Raw genomic sequence first — 24,002 nt, 5'->3', positions numbered from 1 at the left:
AAAGATATCAGAGTTTATTTTCAGCTATTGATATACCTAAGCCCAAATAAAAGTTGATATTATTTGACTTTTATTTGAGTACAGCTTGAAGAAGGTTTTTAAAGACACCACAATCTCTTTAAATGATTTCTGAGTTTACTCACTGAGTCATGCCATGGCAGTGGCATGGCTTGGAGAAGACATTTAAAGAGACAGCAGTCAAATGCCTTCTTCACTCACCAAGTTGAACCCCTGCAGCTTGGAGAAAGCATTTCAAGAGGGTGTCTTTAAATGCCTTCATCACTCACTGAGTTATGGCACCAGGCAGGAGAAGCGTCCCAGCCAGATCTATGTGCAGCAGCGAGAGGCGTCCCTATCACAGGCAGGTCCTGGGGCCAACTTTTCCGGTCCTGCAGTTTAAATCACTGGGCATGAGAATGCTCCCAGCTAGGTCTGCATGTGGTGACAAGAGACGTCCCCTCTGCAGGCAGATCCCAGGGCCAGCTTCTAGAATCTGCTCATAGCCAGGTCTGCATGCTAAAAAAATTCAACAATCCCAAATATTTCCCAAATCCCAATATCATACCATATTGGGATTTGGGGAAACCAGGAAATACTGATATTTTTCAGGTTCAATATACCTGAATCTGAAAAATACCAATTTTTTTTGTGCACACCCATAGTGAAGATCCTTGTGGTGTGGTGGCAGCTACAGTTAATGCAGTGTTTTTAAAAATCTGCAAAGCTAGCCAATCAAAGTCTCAGTGGCCAGTCAGAAGCTGTGCCAAGCAAAATCCCATCTGGCTTTGCCCATTTTCTTGTAACGGTGGGTACCAGAAAGTTGTCAGTGGGCTCTGTGGCACTCACAGGCACCACACTGGGAATCCCTGGGCAAGCCTGTCAGCGGTTCAAATTATGCTTAGCTATGATGCAATTACTCTCTGTTAGCCTGAAGACTGTTGCAAGTATACAAATGGAGAGAACTATTTCTGCTACTGTAAACTCCTTGGAAGTCTGCAGGACCCAAACTATAATGCAGATCCTTCTCTCTCTTTCTCCAGCTGTTGTACTGGAGAAAACATAATTACATTTTTCATACTGGCTAGGTTACCAGTTCCATCTTCCTTCAGAAAAGAACATGATCACTGCACCAATGTCATGTCAAAAGGTGGAAGAGAAGGACAGTTGTGTGTGTGTTTGTATGTGAAAGAATTGACTGGGTTACTAGCAGTTGACTGTTTCTTTGAACTGTTTGTGACAGAAAGTTTTCCAGAAGAAAGATCCCCACCAGACTGGAACTTTGGGCCTAAAGGAGTTACATGCAGCCATGAAAGAAACTGGTAGGTTATGATGAAGCATTTACCATTAGTAGCATCCATTGATATCCAGTATTCAAGTATTGCAGTGCTCATGTTTTTATTCTTAAATCAGACATTGAGCAGGAAGTTTGCAACATTGTTTTCCTAAAAACACCCTGAACTATTCAACTCTTGGCCATGTCTAATAATGCTATCCTGGTTAGATTCCATAGCTGATAAAGTACAAAAGGAGGGGTTATAAATAGAGTAGAGGGATACACACTTTGCATTCCAAACAACTTTGGATCAGTCCTCAGAATCTCCTGGTTTTGAAGATCCAAGGTAGCAGGGCTAGGATTGGAGCTGCTGGATTCAGTGGACAAATGGCCTGTCAGAAGACAAGTGTTTCATCTTCCGCCAAGACCTGCAGAAATTAAAGGATGTAAGTGCTTATCGTCAAATGGCAAAGTAGGAAAACATTACACTGTTCCCCCAGTATACTGTTCAGCATGACTGCATTGTTCCCATGTGTAGCAAAGCAGAGCAGCTGAAGGTTAGAAATGAAGTACACTTCAGATACTGCAGTTCACTGGCATGATGCATCTTCTTCAACCAAGTTCTGATTCTAGGCTATATTAATGTGCAGGAAATCCTTACAAAACTGAGTGGAGCATTCAAATCTTAGGCAGCATTTCCCCCATTATTTGAGGGAGCATGTATCTCTGCCATTAATTCACATCAAATACTTTGTGAGATCTGACTGCATACATAACTTTTTTTGCTGTAATGGAATGGACTCAATGTTATGATTATTTCGGAAAGTGCTTTACTAATGTAATAGTCTATTAGGTGTCTAAATGTACAACAGTTCTACCCATCCTCCAGACCCCTGAAGCAGGCTTTTTGAATACCAGCTTCAGTTGTTACAGCCATTGTGAAAGTGAAACTTCCTAGAAGTGCTCAAAGAACAGGGCTTCTGATGATTACCTTAATTGGAAGGAAGGCTCATAATGGGGAAGGTGACTTTTAACTTGTGACTGGAGGTGGACAGATAACATAGTACTTCTAAAACTGCTAGCAGCACATTCATTTGAAACTTCTGAACAGTCATCAAGGGTAATTTCACATACAGAACATTGCGGTAGTCCAGTCTGGAGGTAGTCAAAGCATAGACAACTGTGACTAAAACTTGTCTCCCAAATACATTTAAAGGCATTGGGTGCTGTGGAAGAGATCTCCACCTCTGTGTATATAGTCCCTTATGTCTAGAAACTCAGGTCTTTCATGCATTTCCACAGTTGTGCCAGAACTACTTTTCTGTGGTTTCAGCTCACATGATAATACTAATAATAAGGTGTGAATGGCTGGAACCAGATGAGTAGAATAAACTACATTGAGCTTTCCAAGCAAACTGGTATTCTCCTTTCTAAGCTGGACAGCATTCAGATGGGAAGGACATGTGTGATTGACCTCAGTACCAAATTACAGGCAATGAACAGACTAAACTCCAGACTTCTCTCTGATAACAGTGTGGCATCTGTGTACTTGTGCCAGCCTCACTCTTGGCTTGGCATTCAAAAGAGGCACACATGTAGAGCAGCATCCACTGATCTGATTCTAAAAGGAAAACACATTTTATTTAAATGGCTGTAAGGTAGATCTGTACAGAATGTATCTTTGTTAAATGGAATTAGTTCAATTTTTAATTATGCTGAAGTTGGAGCTTAATTAGTTTGAAATTAATAAAAATTACAAGAATCAGAGCTAAAACTGTATAATGAAAGAAATCAAATTAGAATTCATTACAATTTACTTGCTGTACCATCTGACAACAATAAACCAATCATAATTGAAAACATGATGCAATTAAAAATACAGGCCTTCAAATATCACATTAACAAACTTTAAGTGATTTTAGACTAGCAAATGTGTTATTAATTAGTTTCACTGGGGTTCTCCTGTAGAGCCTGCTGCTCCTTGCCTAACAGCTGCTTAAATCCTGATGATTCTCAGCATTTACTTCTTTGTATGCTTTGTGTCAGTAGTTTCTTAATTGGTAACATGCAAAGTTCTTTGTGCTACTAAAGAAGCCATGGGTAGATTTGTCAATGATGCGGCTGATGTGCTTCAGTGAGGAGGGTGAGATATAAATTGAATAAACCTAACATAACATGTGCCCAGCCCAGTCCTGGTTTCTGTGGGTCTAGGGACATTCTAATTGCTTCTCTGACCAGAAGCCACAGGGCTCACTAGAATGGCCACCCACCCCTTGATATTTTTGGAGCTCTGGACAGCTTCTGAATATCAGCCCTAGCTAGAGGAAGGAGCAGATAACCAACTTAAGAACAGTGAGCACTATTCACCAGTATTCGTTTTTCCTTGTAATACTTCATAGTATTATTGTCCACATGCAAACCCAACAGGAAACTTAGATGTCTTTCTTATTTTATCTTAAAGGAACCTTCCTGAGTGATGAAGTCTGTAATTTGATGGTGCTCCGATATGGGGATCCTGACCTGAAAATCAGCTTTCAGAGCTTTGTATGCTTCATGCTGCGTGTGGAATTCATTAAGGGTGAGCATGGCCTTTTAGTTTTCTCACACAGAATCCCAAACAAAATTGGCATTTAAGGAAAAGTCCTTAGCTGTAAAATACTGGGTCTGCAGACTGATTTCAAATCAGAACAGAAGCAATTGTTCTATAGCCAACTTTGTCCCCACTATTTTCTTAACATCCATAGACCATGGTTAAATTCAGGGATTTTAGGACATTTTCCCCCTATAGAAAATAAGATGTAACAGGTTTAGCTTCCATATTAAGAATGATTTGGGAATGGAGAAAACCTGAGCTATGAATTTAATTCGGATGGACTCTTTTGCAGGACATTTTTTTCTGAAAGAGATCTTATAGTGGAGAACAAGTACTCCATCTTTTCCAAGAATTTCAGAATACAGGGGCTGACAGGATAATGTCCTCCTTGCATCTTAGGTTGGGGGAACACTTAAGCAGCTTCATCTGCACAGATTTTCCTAGTGTGTCCAGAAGTTCCATTTTCCTGTCTGCTTCAAGGCTACCCTCAGATGTTGATGCTCCAGCTGTCATCTTTTTATTGACCCTCCTGTGCCTTTAAGAGCAGCCTGAGACACAGAATTTTAACCACTGAAATTTTTACCTTTGTTTGCTTCTGTACCATACCACCTGATATATTTCTGTGTGCCAGGCTGCTCTGAAAAGCAGAAGAAGAAGGCCAGTGAAAAGGTGGTAATCTGGGCAACTTTAGTGTGTTAAGAAGGAACATGTCAGTCAAGGCTTTAGGACAGGGGACGTGAGACATCTCTTCTTCCTGTGAACCATCAAATCAGTTTCCCCAATTTCTTCCCTTCACAGAGGCCTTCTGCAACCTAACTAAAGATGGCAAAGGGATCTATCTTCAAGAGTATGAGGTAAGCTATATTTTTTCTACAGCAAAGAACTACTTACTAGAGAGAACACCATTTGCTTTTGAATCTATATATTTCATGATTGCATCCAGAAGCAGACAACTGAGTTTTGCCCACATGAGCCCATAATGGCCAAATCATTGTCATGTGGCTGATTATATACTTCTCAATTCATTGCATTGTCTTGAGTGTGTACAATCAGAATTTCCTTTCTTGTGGACTGACTTATAAGATATGTTCCATGCTCATGTGATGTTGCTCCTTCCTTTTCCCATTGCTCTGCCCTTTCCCACCATGGGACAAGAGAGAAAACTGCTAACCCCTCAGAGTGTAATTATGATAACTGTGTTGTCAGGGTGCTGAATCACAAACACAAAATGGAGGCCGCTTTTCTCCTTGCCACAGTCCCACTTGTACACTGAGGAAGGCCACAGCTATTGTGTTTTCAGCAATACTTATGATGAAAATGACTGCAGCCTGTCTTAGGTATGCAGTCTGACTGCTTCCTATGATCCTGTACATGAAAAGGGAGAAAGAACAGATATGAACCAGCTTTTAACTAAAGAAGAATGGGATAAATTCCTAACATCTGGAAGAAAAATAGTGGTGAAAGTAATTCAGGAAGAGGTGTTTTAGGAGGCTGTGCAGGCACCCTCAGCTCATGGTCTTTAAGCCAATATTGCTGTATCATTAAAGTAAACTGTGCAGGCACCCAAGCAGTCCCTCCCAGGAAATTCCAGCCCTTGGACCAAGAGTTCTCTCAGAGCAGCTTTTGTTCCTGGGTCCATCCTCCTAGTCATTCAGGAGCAGAAGTTATGGCATGGGCTGAGCACCACTATTTCCCTTTTACTATGAACTGCACTGAGCACTCAGTGCAATGTGGAAAGGGTTACATAGAGTTGTATGGATGACTTTCTCATTAACAGAGTGCTAGAGGAGTAAATTAAAGTTTCTTACTGAGCTATGATCCAACCATATCAGATTCTCTTCCATGACCACAAGCAGGTACTTTAGTCATTATTTTTTACTTGGAGTGGCAACAGCTTTCTAGGTTCTCAGGCAGAGGTCTCCCACATCACTGACTATTGAGGGTATCAGGGACTGAATGGTGACCAACCAAGTTTTATTCAAGGTATAAGCTTTCATGTGCAAGCACATTTCTTCAGATATAGTGAAACAGTGGTGCTCAGCCCATGCCATAACTTCTGCTCCTGAATGACTAGGAGGATGGATCCAGGAACAAAACCATTATGTATAGGAAGAGAGAGGGTGGGGGGTTAGTTGCCAGGAAGGGCCAATTAGAGTCAAAAGAGACAGAAACACAGTGGAAATTACCAGTCTATACATATAGGTAGGTAGAAGGTAAATTATAATACAGCATAATGAAGATTTTTAACGAATCCAAGGAACAAACAGAAATAATAAGCTGAGGCTATATGGTTACCTTGGGTTCAGTTCTGGGGGAAAACAGTGAAGAAAATAAGTATGTCAGAATTGGAGATTGATGTATCCTTAACTGTGGAATGCTGAGAGTACTTAATTTATCCCAGAATTGAACCCAAACAAGTGGTAGCAATATAAATTAAGCTTATTATTTCTGTTGGAACCTTGAATCTGTTAAACATCTTCATTATGCTGGAGAGATACCTGGGATGATAAATCTAATGGTCTCTTTATCTGCCTGGGCATATAATCATTGGCCATTGCTACAATTAGTATCGTAAGTGCTCCTGCTAGAAATGGAACTGGTTCCTCTCCACTGAAATAAACGTATTCACACAACCATGACCCAGGCTAGCCCAGTCTTGTCAGATCTTGACCCTGCTTGTTATTTGCATGGGAAACCACCAAGGTCGCTATGCAGAGCCAAGCAATGGCAAACCATCTCCAAAATCTCTCACCTTGAAAACCCTATGGGTCCCCATAAGTCAGTTGTGACTTGACAGCATTTTCCACACACCCCCAACACTGGTTCCCAGTAGGCCAATGAGAGTTCAGTGATGTTTACTTGACTTACCTGAGTCCCAGGCTCAGAACCCCTTTCTTCACCAGCACCGAGGCAATAGCCACTCCAGTTGAGCTTTGCTAAGCAGTTCTCATGGTCCCTCTCCCTCTAATAATTTTATGTTTGTGTGCAGTCCACCATGATTACATCATTTAATTCCTCTCATTCTTTGCATTGCAGTGGATGATGATGACTCTCTATTCATGAAGCAGAACAAAGAAGAGTCTTTCACATGAACCACTGGATCTGAGTTACAGATCTACCAACTGGAGGGGTGGGGAGTAGGAAATGATGTAAGTCATTCATTATGTCAAGGTCCTTTGCTGAAAACCAGCTGTTAGAGTAGAAGGAACACAGTTACAGCTTCTCTAAAGGACAGCAAATAAGCAAACACACGCAATTGTCTTATAATCACTGGTGAAATGATCTGCAAATGATAAATCATAGAAAAACGGTGGTTATTTAAAGCATAACAATACTAACTAAAAATGTCCTAGTAGTGGGATAATCAAGAGTTGCTGCTTATGTGGGTTTATTTCATAAAGGGGAACATCATGTGGTACATTTTTGGATGCGCATTGTTGCTATAAGTGTACATCTGAAAATGCAAAAGGCACATTTTTAGTCACATCTATCATATACAGATGCTAGTCAGTGAATACTGATTTGCTGGAATTCCCTGTGGAGAACACAATTGATAGCTAATACGATATGTAATGTGTGAACCGTCCCAAATTCAGGTAACTAGGAGGTTCTCTTGACAAGCCACTGGTTGGTTCAAAAATACACACATGTTAAAGTTATTCTCTGTTTTAGCATGTGTGACATAGCAAATGTTTGCCTTGTCAGTTATTAAGCGACAATCTTGATGGAAAGGCCTCATATCTCCATTGTATTCTCTAAGTGTCACATGTTGCACTTTCAGAACTTAAAAGTTTTTTTTAAAAAAAAAAATCCTATTGCCAGATGCTCACCATCAAATTGCATCCTTGCCATCTGATTTTGTGGATGATCTGCTTTACCTCAGTATTGCTGTTGAAGGTCAACTTGGTGGTGCGCCTCCGTCCTCATGTTAACACACATTAATTTGGTAGAAACAATAAGGGACAAGATAATTCTCTCAGTTGAAGGCTGACCCTCTAGCCCTGAGCTAAAACATATTTTGGAAGCCTTGTAAGAGGAGCTTTGAACAGAATTGAAACCCTTTGCCTATTAAGTGCTAGAACTCTTTGCTCTGTCTCCATGTGGGAAAGCAGCTTTTAACAGCATCAGACCCCCCTGCAAGGAGAAAGAAAGAGCAACCCTAAAGTGTTAGGCAGTACTGTGCTATTCTTATTTGTTTTGACTAGTATTGGTAGCTGAAGTTAAATAGCTGGACTATTTATATATGGTATTTATTTATTACTTTTTAAAAAAATTAATTTTATACAATATTGCTTTTTAAAATTAACTGCTATCCTCCTCCCCCTTAAGTTAAGAATAAGGTAGATAGACAATAAAAGTAGGTATATAAGAACGTGATGAAGAAACAGTGAGGAGACTTTGTTACTTTCCAAAATGCAAACCTTTGTAACGCTATTACATGTAGTGAGAAAATAATTAATACAGCGTAGTGACCTGCACGTGTTACATTAACTGCAGGATCGAGACCTACACTTTAATGGCCAGAAAATCCCCATCAGCCCATGCAGTTGTGCATGACAGCAATAGACAGAAATTCTTCACAGCTAGAGAAGCCTAGGAAATGTCAGAAACAAAAAGGATCCAGTGGCGCTGGAATTTCATTCTGCAAGTGCGATACTCCTCCCCTCATGCAGTTTTGAGTATCATGCACAAGTTATAGTTGCAATTATGAATAATGCCCCATTTAAAAATGGCTGTAGCCAAGGTAATATGGTGCTCAGTGCTTGTTTTCTGTAACAATTTTTTTCTGTAACAAACTGAATTGTTTTCTGTAACAGATTTTAATATATATTTGCCACTATCTCTTTTAATGGAAGGCACTAGAATTTCAGCAGTATTATGTAGCTACTGACTACTCACTCATGCCACAGAATCTCTCTCTACTGTGTATCTCATCTTTGGTAACACTAAACAGCAGGACCGGATCTACATGTTTTTTTTTTGGGGGGGGGGGGCAAAATTAAAAAATGGTGCTCCCTTATGGGCCATTCTGTCTTATGGTCCCACAGAATACAATGGACTCCATACCCAATTTGGCACCCCCCTCCATCGGCGCCCAGGGCAAGCACCCTTCTCTGCCCCCCCTCCCCAGATCCGGCCCTGCTAAATAGCTCTGAGCATTTGCAAGTTGCTTTTCTGAAATTGTAAAAAGGTGTTTTGCTGGAATCATTACGCCTAAACATGTGCAATTCTGGGTCCATTCGGTGGATCACAATAAAATTGTTTTGGCAATAGTGCTTACCTGAATGTTTTTTAAGCTTTGATATCTCTAACAGAGGAATGCTTCTCACATAATTCTGAAGATATACGATTACTCAATTTCGACATGCATGGTAGAAAATGTAAAAAGTTTCTAAAGAATGCCGCCAGAAGGATGCTCATCGTTACATCGAGTGTGGCTGCAACAACAGCTGGGTGAAAGGAAGCAGAAGAGATATCACTGGCAAGTTGGTAGGGTGGATGAGAATCCTTTTCAGAGAAATATTGTACTATCTGATATGGAAAAAAGATAAGGCAAAGCAAAACTATGAATAGAGGAGGGAAACTAACGCTCCTTTATTATGAACTGAAACAAGAAGTTATTCAACTGCACTTCCACTGGGTTATCTCAGAATGCAAAAGAACTGGTTACATGCATCTGTGCATCCTGGGTGCAACCATTTTTCTATTTAGTGAGGTTATAACCTGCCTTGATAAAGTCCCCCATAGCAACCCATCGTATTCTGCAGAAAGCCATTAAGATACGACTAAAAATAGCAATGAAATAAATCAGTAAAAAACTATAAAACTGCAGAAAGTCGTGGGGGGGGGGGAGGTTTCTGAAAAAAGAGGTGCCAGAACTTTCAAGAGCAAAACAAAGGAGAAACACATGGGAGGCTCTCATGAACTTTTAAACATTTTTGGAGTATCAGCATGGCAATCCTAAACAGAATTAACATTCTAAATCCATTTACTTCACTGGGCTCCAAAGGGTGTAACTCTGTTTAGGATTACATGGGAAGACACCACCTCAGCCCTGACCATATCTGCAGGACCAAAACAATAAACTAAATAGGAGTCTTGTGCTAGAATAAAGCAGAATAAAAACTTGTTCATGCTTAAGGCACTGGAATACTCTTGTTTATTCTTGTTCTCTGTTTCCTTGAATATCTACTGAAAGCACATTATTTTTGCTGCAATAGGGCAATGTAACTAGTCCCCAGAGAATAAGGGGTTGGTTTGGGTTCGTTTGTTTGAATACTGGAAGATTGCAGTGTGATTTATCTTTCCTGGAATTTGAAAGTTTTTTTTTTAAATCTGCTCTAGTCCGAAAGGTTCAGATAAGCTTCTGAACCTAGTCCACTCTATCTGCTTCTTTAATTTTGGGGAGACATTTTTTACACAAGATGAGCCATGAGTAGAAAAGAACTGATTTTCCTATCGAGCAGGGAGTGGGGTTGTTTTTGTTTTGGAAAATGAAATGCTAAAAAATGACGGCTTCCTGCTGTGTCTCACACTGGATTGCACCTAAAAAGGAACCTTGCCAAGCTTGAAGTTCAATTTATCAGCAGAGTCAAGATTGATTTGTTACACCACCTATGCTGGGGAAATGAATGTCTCCATTCTGTTCTCATCCAATCTTGGCAGATCTTTGTTTTCCTCAGGTCACCTGTGTAATGTAAGAAGCTGACAGTCCTCAGATAAAGGGTGGAAATCCAACCCTGCAAAATATAAATTAACTGCCTGCTTCCAGCAAAGACAGTACCACAAATTAATGCTGCTTGGAATGTAAACCTTGGTGCTATGTGTGCCTAGCAATGAGGCAATTGCAGCTACTGGATATGTTCAGGGGGGAAAATGCCAAAGCTAATGGAGAAGATGAGATCTGAACTCTGAAAAAGATATAACTGTCTACATTTTGCCATCTGTATTTCACCATTTAATGCAAAACTCAGTATGTTTCTACTACATTATGTGGAGACAGCGAACTTCTGTAGCAGCACTCTAGTTTGTTACCCAATCAGAGTTTCACTACCAAACAGTAGATCTCACAAAGAAATAGACATACTTCTGAGCTGTCACCTGGTGAAACTGACTCACAGTATGAAAATGGACAAATGAAAGCCCTTCACAAAACAAAGGTAGTTGAAGCAGAGGAAGAGGTGGAAGAAGAGTTGGATTTATGTCCTGCACTTCAGTCCAAGTCTCAGAGTGGCTTGCAATCTCCTTCCCTTCCTCTCCCCACAACAGACACCCTGTGAGGTGGGTGGGGCTGAGAGAGTTCTGACAGAAACTGCTCTTGTGAGAATAGCTCTGCTGAGAACTTGTGACTGAGCCAAGGTCACCCAGCTGGCTGCATGTGGAAGAGCGAAGAATCAAACCCAATTCTTCAGATTAGAGACCACCGCTCTTAACAACTACACCAAAGGGTGGTTGAATAACTGGGAGCTCTAAAGCTTTAGGAATAAATGAGATGCCATGATCCAGGTTCCATTTGTAGTAGGGAGGGATTATTATTGTCCTTCCACAAGAGGGAGGAGTTGTGGTTCAGTGGCAGAGCACATGTTTTGTATGCAGGAAGCCCAGTGCTCAGTTCTTGGCATATCTAATTCAAAGGATATCAGGTAGGAACTGTTATGGAAGACCTTTTTCTGCCTGAGAGAGAGCCACTGTCAGACAGAATAGGCAATATTGAGCTATATGGATCAATAGTCTGACTTGGTATTAGGCAGATTCATATGACCCAAATAATAGTAGCCCATATTTTAGAATATGGCCAAGTATAAATGTACTATATGATGAGAGGGAGTCTGAATTCTTCAGGAGTACAACCCAAATTATATCCGCAGGAAATTTTGTAAACCCGAAACATAGGTCTTTCGTACTTTATTCTTCCAGGATCCAGATTCTCAATTTATTGTTATTTTGTTTAGGGGGCAAGGATCCAGGGAATGAAAGGAGAGATGGATATGGAAATTATTTGGCTATAAAAATGGGGCTCAAAATATTAGCTGTGGGGGAACATGCTAGTATCTGTCCAGGGTACTGAAGTGTCTAACCACAAAAAGACTGGTAGCACACCTCTCACTGGGATCAAAGATTTCAGAGTAATGATATAGCTTTGCTCTACACGTAAAAGTTTAAGAAAGCTGTTGACATCTTTGGTAATATCTTGGTGGGAGCAGTTTCATGAGCTATATGTAATAACGTACTTACCAGCAGTTTGTAAATTGGACATTTTCTGATTGAACTGTGTGGACAAATATTTGTTATTAGAGATCAGATTCTACTTGAACAGATTAATAATGATTTGCATTCAGTAAGTTCCATGGGGGTGGGGAACATTTTGGTAATCAAAAGAATCTTCTGCTTTGTATAGTTCTATGACTCTCCTCCCAACTACAAGTGTTGGCAATCTAGAGCAGGGATGTCAAATATACAGCCCTTGGGCCAGAACCAGCCCACCAAGGGCTTTAATCTGAGCTGCCAGCAGGGGGAGCAGCAGGTGTGGAGCCACATGGCTCTTCCCAGTGTTTGTGTGTGTGTGTGTGTAGCAGTGAGCAAGAGGGAGAGAAATCTTTTTCCATCCTAGTGTGTGTCTTTTAATCTTCCCTGCTGCCTTCCTTCTGTGGGATTAATTAGTTTTGTGGGAGCCTTTTGGGAGATACTCGGGCACATGCCCCTCCCCCTGTTTTAGTATCAGTCAGAGGCTGCCTGCCTACCTAATTGCCTGTCTTCTGTCTACTCTGGGAACTTTTTGCCCCTTTCTGCTGGCTGCGTGTGGCTGGAGATGCAGAGCATGTGGTACCTGTACTTTCCAGCCATTTCCAAACACTTCCCCACCCACCTCTTTGGATCAGTTCAGTTCAGTTTGCTTTATTACGGTCCATGACCAAATACACAGTACAATGCAGGCCAACAACAACCACATAAAAATTGTAAAAATCAAGATGGACCTAAATAAGTGAAACGTAAGATATTTTAAAAATAAATGTGAAAATAAAATATAGGACATTAGTATGAATAATGAGATATGACAAATAATACAGTAGTGGTCAAACATCTTCTAGCTTAATAAATATAGTACATATAATAAAAAAATTAAAAATTATACAGCTCCAGAAAAATATTAACTAGAATACACTGGTTAAAATTACAATCTGTTACCTCAACATTGTAAAAATGCAATTTGATTGCATGGGAACAAAATTTGGCAACTTTATGCATGGTCTCTGTATTTATATCAGTTTCAGTAGCATTTGTGATGGTATACAGAGTACTCAGGCATTTAAGAAAAGATAAAATACAAGCTTGGAAATATTCAAAAAAACAGTCCATTCAAGACCCCTTCTTTACATAATCCTCATGAATTCTCCTAGCTGCCACCATAAATTTGGCACAATTAATTGTGAATTGGGGGTTAAAATCTGATAACAGCGTATTTCTGATTCTGAAATCAGAAAACCCGAGACATCCCTCCAACAAAGAATAAATGTACCTGGCTTGTATGCCAGGGTATAGGCCACACCCAAACAAAACATGGTCAATCGTTTCAACTTTATCTGCACCACAAGGACAAACCCGCTCAGCCATAGGCACCTTTCTAAAGTGGCCCTCAACGACTGCTGAAGGAAAGATATTGCAACGGGCCATAGAAAAGGCCCTTCTGTGGGATGGTATTGTTAGAGTTGAGAGATAGGGGGCTGGAGCTAAAACATATCTCCTTTGAGGGGGAGCTAGATAATCCAGGACCTTGGCAATATCATTCTGTCTCTCAATGTCTTGTAGTCTCTGTTTGACTATGGCCATTATCTGGAGAGATTCGGGTGAAAAGCCAAGCGTAGACAATTTCTGATGGATGGCTCTAACCCAAGAGGAACAATAACTATCCTTTAAAATCAACGATGTGATATTCGTGGGGCAATGGCTGAGATTAAGCCAAGTGGTGATTGAAAGTAGGCTCACCCTAGCCTCTATCCTTAGCAAGCCAGTTTCCAAGCGTAGTACTGCATTGGAAACGCAGGTTGGAAAGTGGAAAATGGCTCTCAAGAATTTGGACTAAATTTTCTCAAGGGGATTAAAGCTTGATAAGGATGGACCCAACATAGTTCCATAAGTGAGTTGGGGTATTGTTTTGGCCAAGTAGAGTTTTAATGCAACTGGTATAAAATGCCCCCCTTTCATGAGAAAAAACCTAATGGTGGCCTGGGTCGATTTACGACCAGAATTGGAAGCATATTCGTGGTGAGCCTTCTTTGACCCTGAGGACTGAATCATGACCCCTAAATATTTGTAAATTGTTACCTGTTGTAGACTATGGCCATTTATACTCCATCTCCTTAGCCTGGATAATTAATCTCTAAGAGGTTATGATCACAATAAAGACCAAATTGAGCTAATGCCCTTCTAAGGCCTACTGGTGTTCTAGACAGCAAGATTGTGTCATCTGCAAAGAGTAAGGCTACCAGTTGCCTATCTGCCAGGTAGGGGGGATGAGTATCGACTAGATGGAGGTTGCTGATCATATAAAGATGGCAAAAAGGGAAGGGGCCAGCACGCAGCCTTGCTTGACTCCTTTTAAAGTTGGAATAGGGTCAGTAAGGAGACCTTGCTTATTGCACCTGACCCTAATAGACGTATTGGTATATAATGCCTGGAAAGTCTCCTGTCAATTGAGGTGGCACTTAACTTCTCCCATAATTTCCCTCTGGGAATGGAGTCAAAAGCAGATTTTAAGTCAATAAAGGCTGCATAAAGAGAAACCGTTCTGCTGGTTGCGTATTTTTCTATCAAATGTGATAGAATCAAATTATGTCCCAACGTGGATCGTCCTTCCCTAAACCCAGCCTGCTCATCTACCAAATACCTTTCTTGAATCAGCCAGCACTGTAATTTCTCTAGAAGATGGCTAGCGTATAGTTTGCCCAGAATACTCAAGAGGCTGATTGGCCTATAATTGGCTGGATTATCCTTCTGCCCGGACTTAAAAAAAGGAATGATGATAGCCTCTCTCCAGGCCTCAGGTAAATCCCCTGTCAAATCTATATATGTAAACAATGGGGCCAAGAGAGAGGATCACCAGTCTATATTATCTTTCAATAGATCTGGGGGAATAAAATCAGGGCCTGGAGCTTTGCCTCTCTTGAGTTTACTGATCAAAGATCTAACTTCTCCAGCCGTCACCGGAGGCCAAGGTGGCAGGTCTGAAAGGGCCTCATGAATCTAGGGAACTACAGAATGGTGGGGATCAGAGTACAGCACTTGAAAAAAGATTCCCAATTCTTGGGGTTGAGAAATGAGTCAATGGGGGAGATGTCTCTGCAGGAGTGGCTCGAGATCAATTTCCAAAACCCTGTCAAGATCTTCTCCTTGGATGACTGTATAATGCTATTCCACAGCACTTTCATGGCCTCACGCTTCTTTGTCGCATTCAGTTGTTTGTATAACTTCTTAGAACATGAAAGATGGTATTGTGCACACAGAGAATCAAGGCCCTCGGAGTTCTTATACGCATGATACGCTGATTTTAGATCTCTTCTTGCTTGCTTGCATTCTTTATCGAACCAGGTCTTGGAGACATTTTTGAATCTACGATGTTGAACAGAAGCATCTTGAACCAGTAATGGTTTTATGAGTTGGAGGAGATGGTCGAAGGGGATCAGAGGGTTCAAGTCATGGGGAGTATCCGTAATTAATTTTCTATTGGAGCAAGCATCCTCCTTCTCCAGGGCTCCCCTCACTGTTTGTGCCAACTGATCGGACCACTTGGCGCGGCATCTCATTTGTCAGACTGGAACCAAATGTGGGCCCATTGTAATACTATGAAAAGTCTCTGGAACTAAAGGAGCTAGAGTGAGTAATAGTGGAAGATGATCGCTTTCTAGTTCGGGTAGAACTTGTAGGTGAAGAACCTTTGAAAGTAATCTTGGGCTGGCTAGAAAATAGTCGATAGTACTGCATCTAGTGCCGGCTAGAAAGGTGATCTCCCCAGGATAATCACCTACTGTGGAGCCATTCAATATGGAGAGGTCAAACCTTCTAGCCATCCTTGCTAAGCAAGCCCCTGCAAAATTTACCCTGGGGTCTTTTGAAAGGCGTTGAAGGAGAGTGGGATGGCAACTCGCCTCATTGATGAAAGTAGGAAATCCAAACTTTCCAATAAGGATCTCATCATGAGGGCCTAGTCGAGCATTAAAGTCCCCTCCCATTAGGATCATATCAGCTGGAGTATCATTCAGAAGATCCTCTAAATGAGATTCGAAATCATTCCAAATTGCAAGAATGTCTGATTGTCTTTGATGGGGAGGTAAGTAGACGTTGATTAATAAAATAGTCTCTGTGTTAAAATGAAGGAGAACTGCCAATGTCCATGGGTTTGCATTATTTAAATGTACGCATTTACCTTTAATTGTTGAGGAGATTAGAATTCCCAATCCCCCTTTGAGCCTCCCAGTGCCTTCACCGGGGTAGCCTTGTTAGTAAAACCATAGTAACCATCCAATAAAAGCTCCCCAGCTGTCCAGGTCTCTTGAAGAAATAAAATGTCATATGTCTTAAAGTGAGGAATGATCTAGGTTTCTCAGGCGGGCCCAGCCAGCTATGTTCCAGGAGATTATTTTAAGATGGTTTGGCTTCTCTATTTTACGCTGAATTGGCCGTCATACGTTTGAAGCTTCTGTCAGGGAAACAGGGTCAGTGATTCCTTTGACTCCAGTAGGTTCATCTAAGATCGTATGCAAGATTGGGTTATCTGGAGGGATAATCAAATTGGTGTTGTTGCCCCTTTTCTTGATTGTTATGATTGGTTCCAGTGGAATGCATCTCAATGGCGCTGGCACTAGAGAACCATCTATTGCAGAGGGGGGGGGGTCCATTAGGTTCATTTTTTCTGCCAGGGACTGTCTTAAACCCTTCAGGGTGGATACCAAGAGCTCCATACGACCAAGTATACAGTCTTGTTCTTGAGTTGGTAACGTCCTAAAGGAGGTGAGAAGCCTTGCCTCTATCACATCCTCTGCACCTGGGGAATCCGCAGTCTCCATGTGGATCTGACTCCTTTAATTTAATGTTTCTGGGATCTTAGGGACAGAGATATCAGTAGGGGGCTGCTGTCCTGACACCCTCAATGGCTGTTGTAATTTGGAGAGAATAGGCAGGTCTAGGATCATCAGCGGATCCCGAGGGTTGATAGGCGCCTTTTGGGTCCCTGTTGACCTTGCATTTAAATCTTGAATGGATCTTTCAGATTTTATTGTAGCAAATTTGGGGGCTAGGTGGTTTTGAAATGTCTCTGTACCTGAATGCCCAGAGCAGTTAATTTGGTGGACTGGGCAAACAGTCGTGATGGTATTGTCTTAGAGCGAAAATGCAAAAGGAAACATTTAAACCTGATTGGGCCACCTCTTTGGATCTTCTTCAGTGCATTGGGCTGCCAGAGCCCTGGCTGGAAGGAAAGGCAGGTATTTGTTTCAGAGAGGTTGTGCAGGCTTGCAAAGTTCACAATGCCGAGCCATTTTATGTTTTTCTCAGGTGGCCCAGGCCAACAAAGTCCCATTTATGTCAGATTCGGCTCTCATAACTAATGAGTTTGACACCCCTGATTTAGAGAATGCCTTACTGTGTTGTGGCTTAGTTTTTATATAACTCTGACAAAGTTAACTCAGATCACCAATACAACTATTAAATGCTGGATTGTGAGGCTGCTCTTGAAGAGGGTTAGGAATCTTCAGCTGGTACAGAATGCTGCAGCTAGGATGTTGACTAGAGTGGGTTGTAGAGATTATATCACTCCATTCTTCTTCCATCTCTACTGGCTTCCACTTTGCTGTTTGAGACCAACATGACTGAAAGGTTACTTCCTTATGAACCTACTCAACCACTGTGGATATCTCCAAGGCTGCTTTAGCTGTCTCCTTCTCCTGAGATTAGACAGGTGGCAACCCTGTGGCACCAAAACTCCCCAGGGAGACTTCTGCCCTGTTCTGATCTTCTTCGTGGTCTCTGTGCTTCACACTCATGGGATACAGCACCTGCGCCAATCCCCGAATAGGTACCTGAAAAGCTTGGAATTTTTTCACGCTCAGCACCAACGGGCATGCGCAGGCGTCCCAATGCGCATGCTCGCTGGTGCCAGAGCGAGGATACCGCCAGTTCCTTTCTGACCGCTGCGCTGAGAGGATCTCCTTTTGTGTCCCCGGTTGGTAAAGTAATCTTAGATTGCTTTTTTCCTGTTGTATATAGCCCGTTTGTTATTTTCTTAGTGTAGTTAGTTAGTTAGTTGTTAGATAGTTAGTGTTGTTTAAAAAAAAGTTTGTTGGGCTTGCCCTTCGGGGCTCAGTTCTCCCCCCCCCCCGTGTTTTCCCCCTCAGAGACTTTCCTGGGTGGGGTTTTTCCTGGGCGTCTATGGAAAGATATTGGGGTTTTTAAAGAGGTGCCGCTCCTGTGGGACGAAGATTGCCCCCCCTGACGGCCATTCCCTCTGTCTCCTCTGTCTGGGCGAGGGACATCGCGTCGACTCTTGCACACACTGTCTGAGTTTCTCCAAGCAAACTCGTAAGAATCGAGCGGCAAGGCTTTTGGCGGTGTTGGTCGAATCGGCACTTCATCCTCAAATGATGGCATTGGGCCTGTCAGTACTGATGGGGGAGGCCGCAGCCCCTACGGTCACATCGGCTGAGGTTTCGGCGATCAGGACCGAGATGCCAGGTGAAAGGTCAGAGAGCGCTGGAACCAACTACAGTAGCTCGTCGCTTCCCACCGCTTCCACTATGGGAGCAGCGCCAATGGCCTCCTTACACCTATCCCTACCCACCGTACCAATTGTACCCTTCTCGTGAGTTCGCAGACTGGGACCAGCAGTCCAAGGCATCCCATATGTCCAGGCTGTCTCAACACTCTAGACAGCGTCCTTCGGCATCGATCTCCATCCCGCCTGACAGACGCGGCGTAGTGATGAAGGAAGTCCAACCTCAGTCATCGGTGTCGATCCGGTCACCCATCAGAGAGTCAACACCGGTGCTCTCAGAACACTCTCTATGCAGAGAGTCTTCATCGTCAGACTTCGAGGTCGGTACCGACGATCCGGACCGGGCTTTGGAACCTTCGCCGGTGTCTCTTACAGCTGAGGATCTTCCCAGCTCACCATCAGACGATCTGAAGTCGTACGGGGACCTGGTGAAGAGGATGGCACTCTCCCTCTCGCTTCCAGTGACACAGCTGCAAACCGTTGTAGACGATACCGTGTTTGACATCATGCAGTGGGATACGTCTACAGCGGTTGCCCTGCCGATGACGAAGGTCATCCTACAGGCAGTGAAGGAGCCCTGGGCGAAGCCTGCTTCTACACCCATATCATCAAGAAGGTTGGACCATATGTACCGTGTCCAAAAGTCCTGGGCTGAGTTCCTTTTCACACACCCAAAGCCCAATTCGGTGGTCGTTTCCTCCTCGTCGAAGGCCCGCAAGACGCACTCCTCTCCACCAGACAAGGAGGGAAAGAAGCTGGATAATGTCGGGAGGAAGTTCTACTCTGCTGGGGCGCTGGGAGTAATGGTATCTAACTATGCCGCATGCATGGCTAGATACCAATACTCAGTGTGGGAACAACTTACCCCCCTCCTGTCTTCCCTGAGTGAGGAGAAGAGGTCGGCTGCAAAGAAGTTGCAGAAGGAAGGCTTTGCTGTAGCCATACAACAACTGGCTACAGCAAAGCACATGGTCGATGTCTCAGCAAGGACCATCACTTCTGCTATCTGCCTCCGTCGCCACTCCTGGCTCAGATCCACGGCCCTCCAGTAGGACACCAGGGCCTTCATTGAAAATCTGCCCTTCGAGGGCGAAGGCCTGTTCAGCTCTACCACCGACAATGCGCTCCAGGAAATGGATAAAAGTATAAAAACTTCCAGTAACCTGGGCGTACCGGCATCTTCCAGAGCTGCAAAACAGAAACAGTGGCACAAACCTTGGGCAAAGAAGCTGTACCAAAAGTTCTCCCCGGAACAGCAGTGGAGACCTCGCTCTGCTCAACCTGAGAGTAGGTCCCCATACAGGGGGAACAACAGAAACCGTTACGCTTCAGCACAGTCCAAGGGCACTCGCCCTCAAAAGCAGGGCCTTTGACTTTCTGGCAGAATGCGTCACCGTCCCTTCTTCCTCTTCGTCTATCCACCTCCGCCCATTCCTGTCAGCCTGAGATTCCATCACTACGGACAGGTGGGCACTTTCCATCATAGCGGAAGGCTACAAAATAGATTTTGCTCAGATTCCGAACCAATCTGTGATAATTACCACTCCCCCTTCCCCACCTCTGCTGGCGGAGGTCAGCAACCTGTTACAGAAACAAGCCATAGAGAGGGTCCCGATGGAGGCCAGGATGGGAGGCTTCTACTCTCGTTACTTCCAGGTTCCCAAGCGGAATGGGGGTCTAAGACCAATCATGGATCTTCGGAATCCAAACAAATTTATTTTGTACCAGAAGTTCAGAATGTCCACTCTGCAAACAATTTTGCTCCTCATCAACCAAGGGGATTGGATGGCAACGCTGGACCTCAGGGATGCATACTTCCACGTCAGCATCCATCCTGTGTTCAGACATTTTCGTTCGGTTTGCAGTAGGTTCTCAGCACTTCCAGTTCAAGGCTCTTCCATTCGGTCTGTCCACTGCACCTCGGATGTTCACGAAGATGATGAGCATTGTGGCTGCCCATCTCCGGCTTCAAGGGATAGTTGTCTTTCCATACATCGACGACTGGCTCCTTGTGGCGGAGTCGAAAAAGAGTTTGTCATCCCACATTGCCATCACTCTTCGTCTTCTCGACACCTTGGGTCTGCAGGTCAATTTGGTCAATTTGGAGAAATCACACCTTACTCTATCAAGGACAGTTCAGTTCATAGGGGCTTTGCTGGATACAAACCTTCATCGCACATTTCTGCCTCAGCAGAGAGCGATGGACATTATCAACCTTGTCGAATTTCTGCAGAGTCAAAAGTGGGGCACAGCGCAGCAGCTGCAGCAGATGCTGGGGCTGATGGCGGCGACTACAAGCGTGCTGCTCTTTGCGAAGCTGAGGATGAGAGGCCTACAGCTTTGGTTTCTTCGTCAGTTTCGCCCGTTACGGGACTCACCTCAAAAGAGGTTTGTAATTCCACCTGTGACACTTCAAACACTGCAATGGTGGAAGTCAAAGGACAACATTTGTCAGGGAGCTCCCTTCCATCTACCTGCACCAACTGTGACTATCATGACAGATGCGTCTTTATGGGGTTGGGGGGCCCACATGGACGATCTGTATGTGGGGGGTCCTTGGCCTTTGAAATTGACTCACTACCACATAAATTACTTGGAACTGCTGGCAGTTCACTTTGCTCTTCGGTCTTTCCACCCCATGGTGGCGAGGAAGATTGTTGCTCTTCTAACAGACAATACCACTGCCCTGTGTTACATCAACAGACAGGGAGGGACAGTCTCTCGATGGCTTTGTGCACTGGTGCTGGATCTGTGGTCGAAGTGCCTGGACCACGACATCTTTGTGAAGGCAGCACATCTTCCAGGGGCCCTCAACTTGCAAGCAGACTCTCTCAGCAGGGCTGCAGCTTCCCCGCACAAGTGGGAGTTACAGTGGTGCTTCCTTCAACCCATGTTTCAGCTCTGGGGGTATCCTCAGGTGGATGCCTTTGCCACAGCCAAAAACCGGAAGTGTCCTCTGTTTTGCTCCAGAGGGGGCTCAGATCCAGAGTCGTTGGGAGATGGTCTGCTGTTCCCGTGGGAAGGTTGGTTCCTTTATCTGTTCCCACCTCTGCCACTACTGACGAGGGTGGTCAACAAGATCGCAAGAGAAAGACCATGCTGTATCCTGGTGACTCCCTAGTGGCCTTGCCAGAACTGGTTCCCAATCCTGCTCCAACTGTCGAAATGGGTCTTCTACCAGTTTCTGGCGGAACCAGACCTTCTGTCAGCTCAGGACAGTCATGTACTCCATCACAACGTGCCCCACCTGAAGCTGACAGCATGGTTCATCGACCCTGTGAGTTCTCTAGCAGAGTCCAACATGTTTTCTTGAACATCAGGAAACTTTCTACCCACGCTTCCTATGATAGGAAGTGGAGGAGGTTTCTGCAGTTCTTAGTTGATCCCTCAGTTTCACCCCAAAGGGTGGGATTATCGGTAATTTTTGAGTTTTTGTTATCTCTGGTGGATGCTGGCGGTTTTTCTTCCATCAAGGTTTATTTGGCAGCAATTTCTGCGTTCCATGAACCAGTTGAGGGGCACTCTGTTTTTGCACACCCTCATTCTAAGAGGTTTTTGAAGGGTTTGCTTAGGGTTCATCCTCCATCGAGATCACCCCCACAGTTGTGGGATTTGACTTTAGTGTTGGACAGGCTGACTCGACGTCCTTTTGAGCCGATGGCCACATGTTCATTACAGCTTCTATCTTGGAAGACTGCTTTTTTGGTAGCCATCACATCACCACACCGTGCAGGGGAGCTCACGGCTATGCGTTGTGACTACCTATAACTAGTTTTTCAGGAGGCTGGAGTGTCATTAGCTCCTGATATTTCTTTTCTCCCCAAGGTGGTTTCTCAGTTCCACCTCAACTTAGAAGTTTGGTTGCCCACTTTTCATCCTACATCTTCCTCGGATGAGGAACGTAGGTTGCATGCTCTAGATGTGAAACGTGTTTTATTGTTTTATTTAAGTCTCTCCAAGAGTTTTCATAAGGACCAGCAGCTTTTTGTTTCTTATGCTGCTCCTAAGTTAGGTTCCAGGATATCATCTCAGCGGCTTTCGAAATGGCTCACTGAGACTATTAAACTGTGTTATTTGTTGGCAAAGAAGCCGCTACCTGGGCCTATTCACAGACACTCTACAAGAGCGATGGCGATGTCGGTGGCGTTCCTGAAAGGCATTTCCCTGATGGATGTTTGCAAGGCTGCCACCTGGTCCTCTCCGTATACCTTTATGAAGCACTACGCTCAGCAGAGGACTTGTTTGGGAGCTGCGGTGCTGCAAGCTGTTTCTTCCGGTTGACCGTCTTCCTGCCTCCAGATATGTCTTGCTTGCTAATCTCCCATGAGTGTGAAGCACAGAGACCATGAAGAAGATAGACAGGTTGCTTACCTGTAACTGTAGATCTTCGAGTGGTCATCTGTGCATTCGCACTACCCGCCCTCCTTCCCCACTGCTAATGGTCTCCCTCCAGTAGGGGCTTCCAGCGGTCAGGAAGGAACTGGCGGGATCCTTGCTCTGGTGCTGGTGAGCATGCGCATTGGGACACCTGCGCATGCCCAATGGTGCCGAGCGCGAAAAAATCCCGGGCTTTTTAGGTACCGATTCGGGGATCGGCGTAGGCACTCTATCGCATGAGTGTGAATGCACAGATGACCACTCGAAGATCTACAGTTACAGGTAAGCAACCTGTCTTTACTGCCTTCTGCCAGTAGGTAAAGACATTTTTGTTTTGTTTGGCATTCCCTTCATTACCCTTGCATTTTATTTTAATTGTTGTTTTTATATTTTTGTTATATGTGTATTTTTAGCTTCAGTTTTATTTGTTTTAATTATGGATATTTTGGTAGGTTTAAATGGTTTCTAAGATGTGATTTTATGTTGTTAACCACCTTGGTGACCCTGATGAGAGCAAAAAAGCAGGAGAGAAAACCTCCAAATAAATAAATTTCCAGCCACTCCCTTTGGTGGTGATAGAACATCAAAATCCAGTCTTTTGGGGAAAGTATATTAAATGATAACAGATATAATAGACAACATGCATCCAATTAATCTTATTACTTTCTTGATGTAATATTTGAATAAGATCAAGTCAATATGTGAATAAGATCAAGGTAATTCTTGCCATAGTATCTCCCATTACTATATATGTGTGGAAGATGGACAATGAAGAAAGTTGGCAGGAAGACAGTTGATTCATTTGAAATGTGATGTTGGAGGAGAATTTTAGGGACCACCAAAACAACAAATAAGTGGATTCTAGATCAAATCACACCTGAACTCCCCCTAAAAGCTAAAACAACTGAACTGAGGCTGGCCATATTATAAGAAGACAAAGAGTTGCTGGAAAAGATAATACTGCCAGGAAAAGTTGAAGGCAGCAGGAAAAGAGG

General features: G+C 43.4%; 1 protein-coding gene across 1 annotated transcript in view; it reads left to right on the top strand.

Annotated features, from left to right (window-relative positions):
• LOC132576080 (calpain-14-like) overlaps positions 1-4,846 on the top strand; it is a 66,968-nt gene extending 62,122 nt beyond the window's left edge. The window contains exons 18-20 of the mRNA XM_060244914.1: positions 1,241-1,319; positions 3,735-3,851; positions 4,665-4,846. Coding sequence (XP_060100897.1) covers positions 1,241-1,319; positions 3,735-3,851; positions 4,665-4,846 — 378 coding nt within the window. The remainder of the gene's footprint in view (positions 1-1,240; positions 1,320-3,734; positions 3,852-4,664) is intronic.
• The last annotated feature ends 19,156 nt before the right edge of the window (positions 4,847-24,002 follow it).

This window comes from Heteronotia binoei, chromosome 1 (genome assembly GCF_032191835.1).
Source record: "Heteronotia binoei isolate CCM8104 ecotype False Entrance Well chromosome 1, APGP_CSIRO_Hbin_v1, whole genome shotgun sequence".
Classification (NCBI taxonomy): Eukaryota; Metazoa; Chordata; class Lepidosauria; order Squamata; family Gekkonidae; genus Heteronotia; species Heteronotia binoei.
Note: the sequence above shows the minus strand (reverse complement) of the source record. Positions and strands in the feature narration are given on the sequence as shown.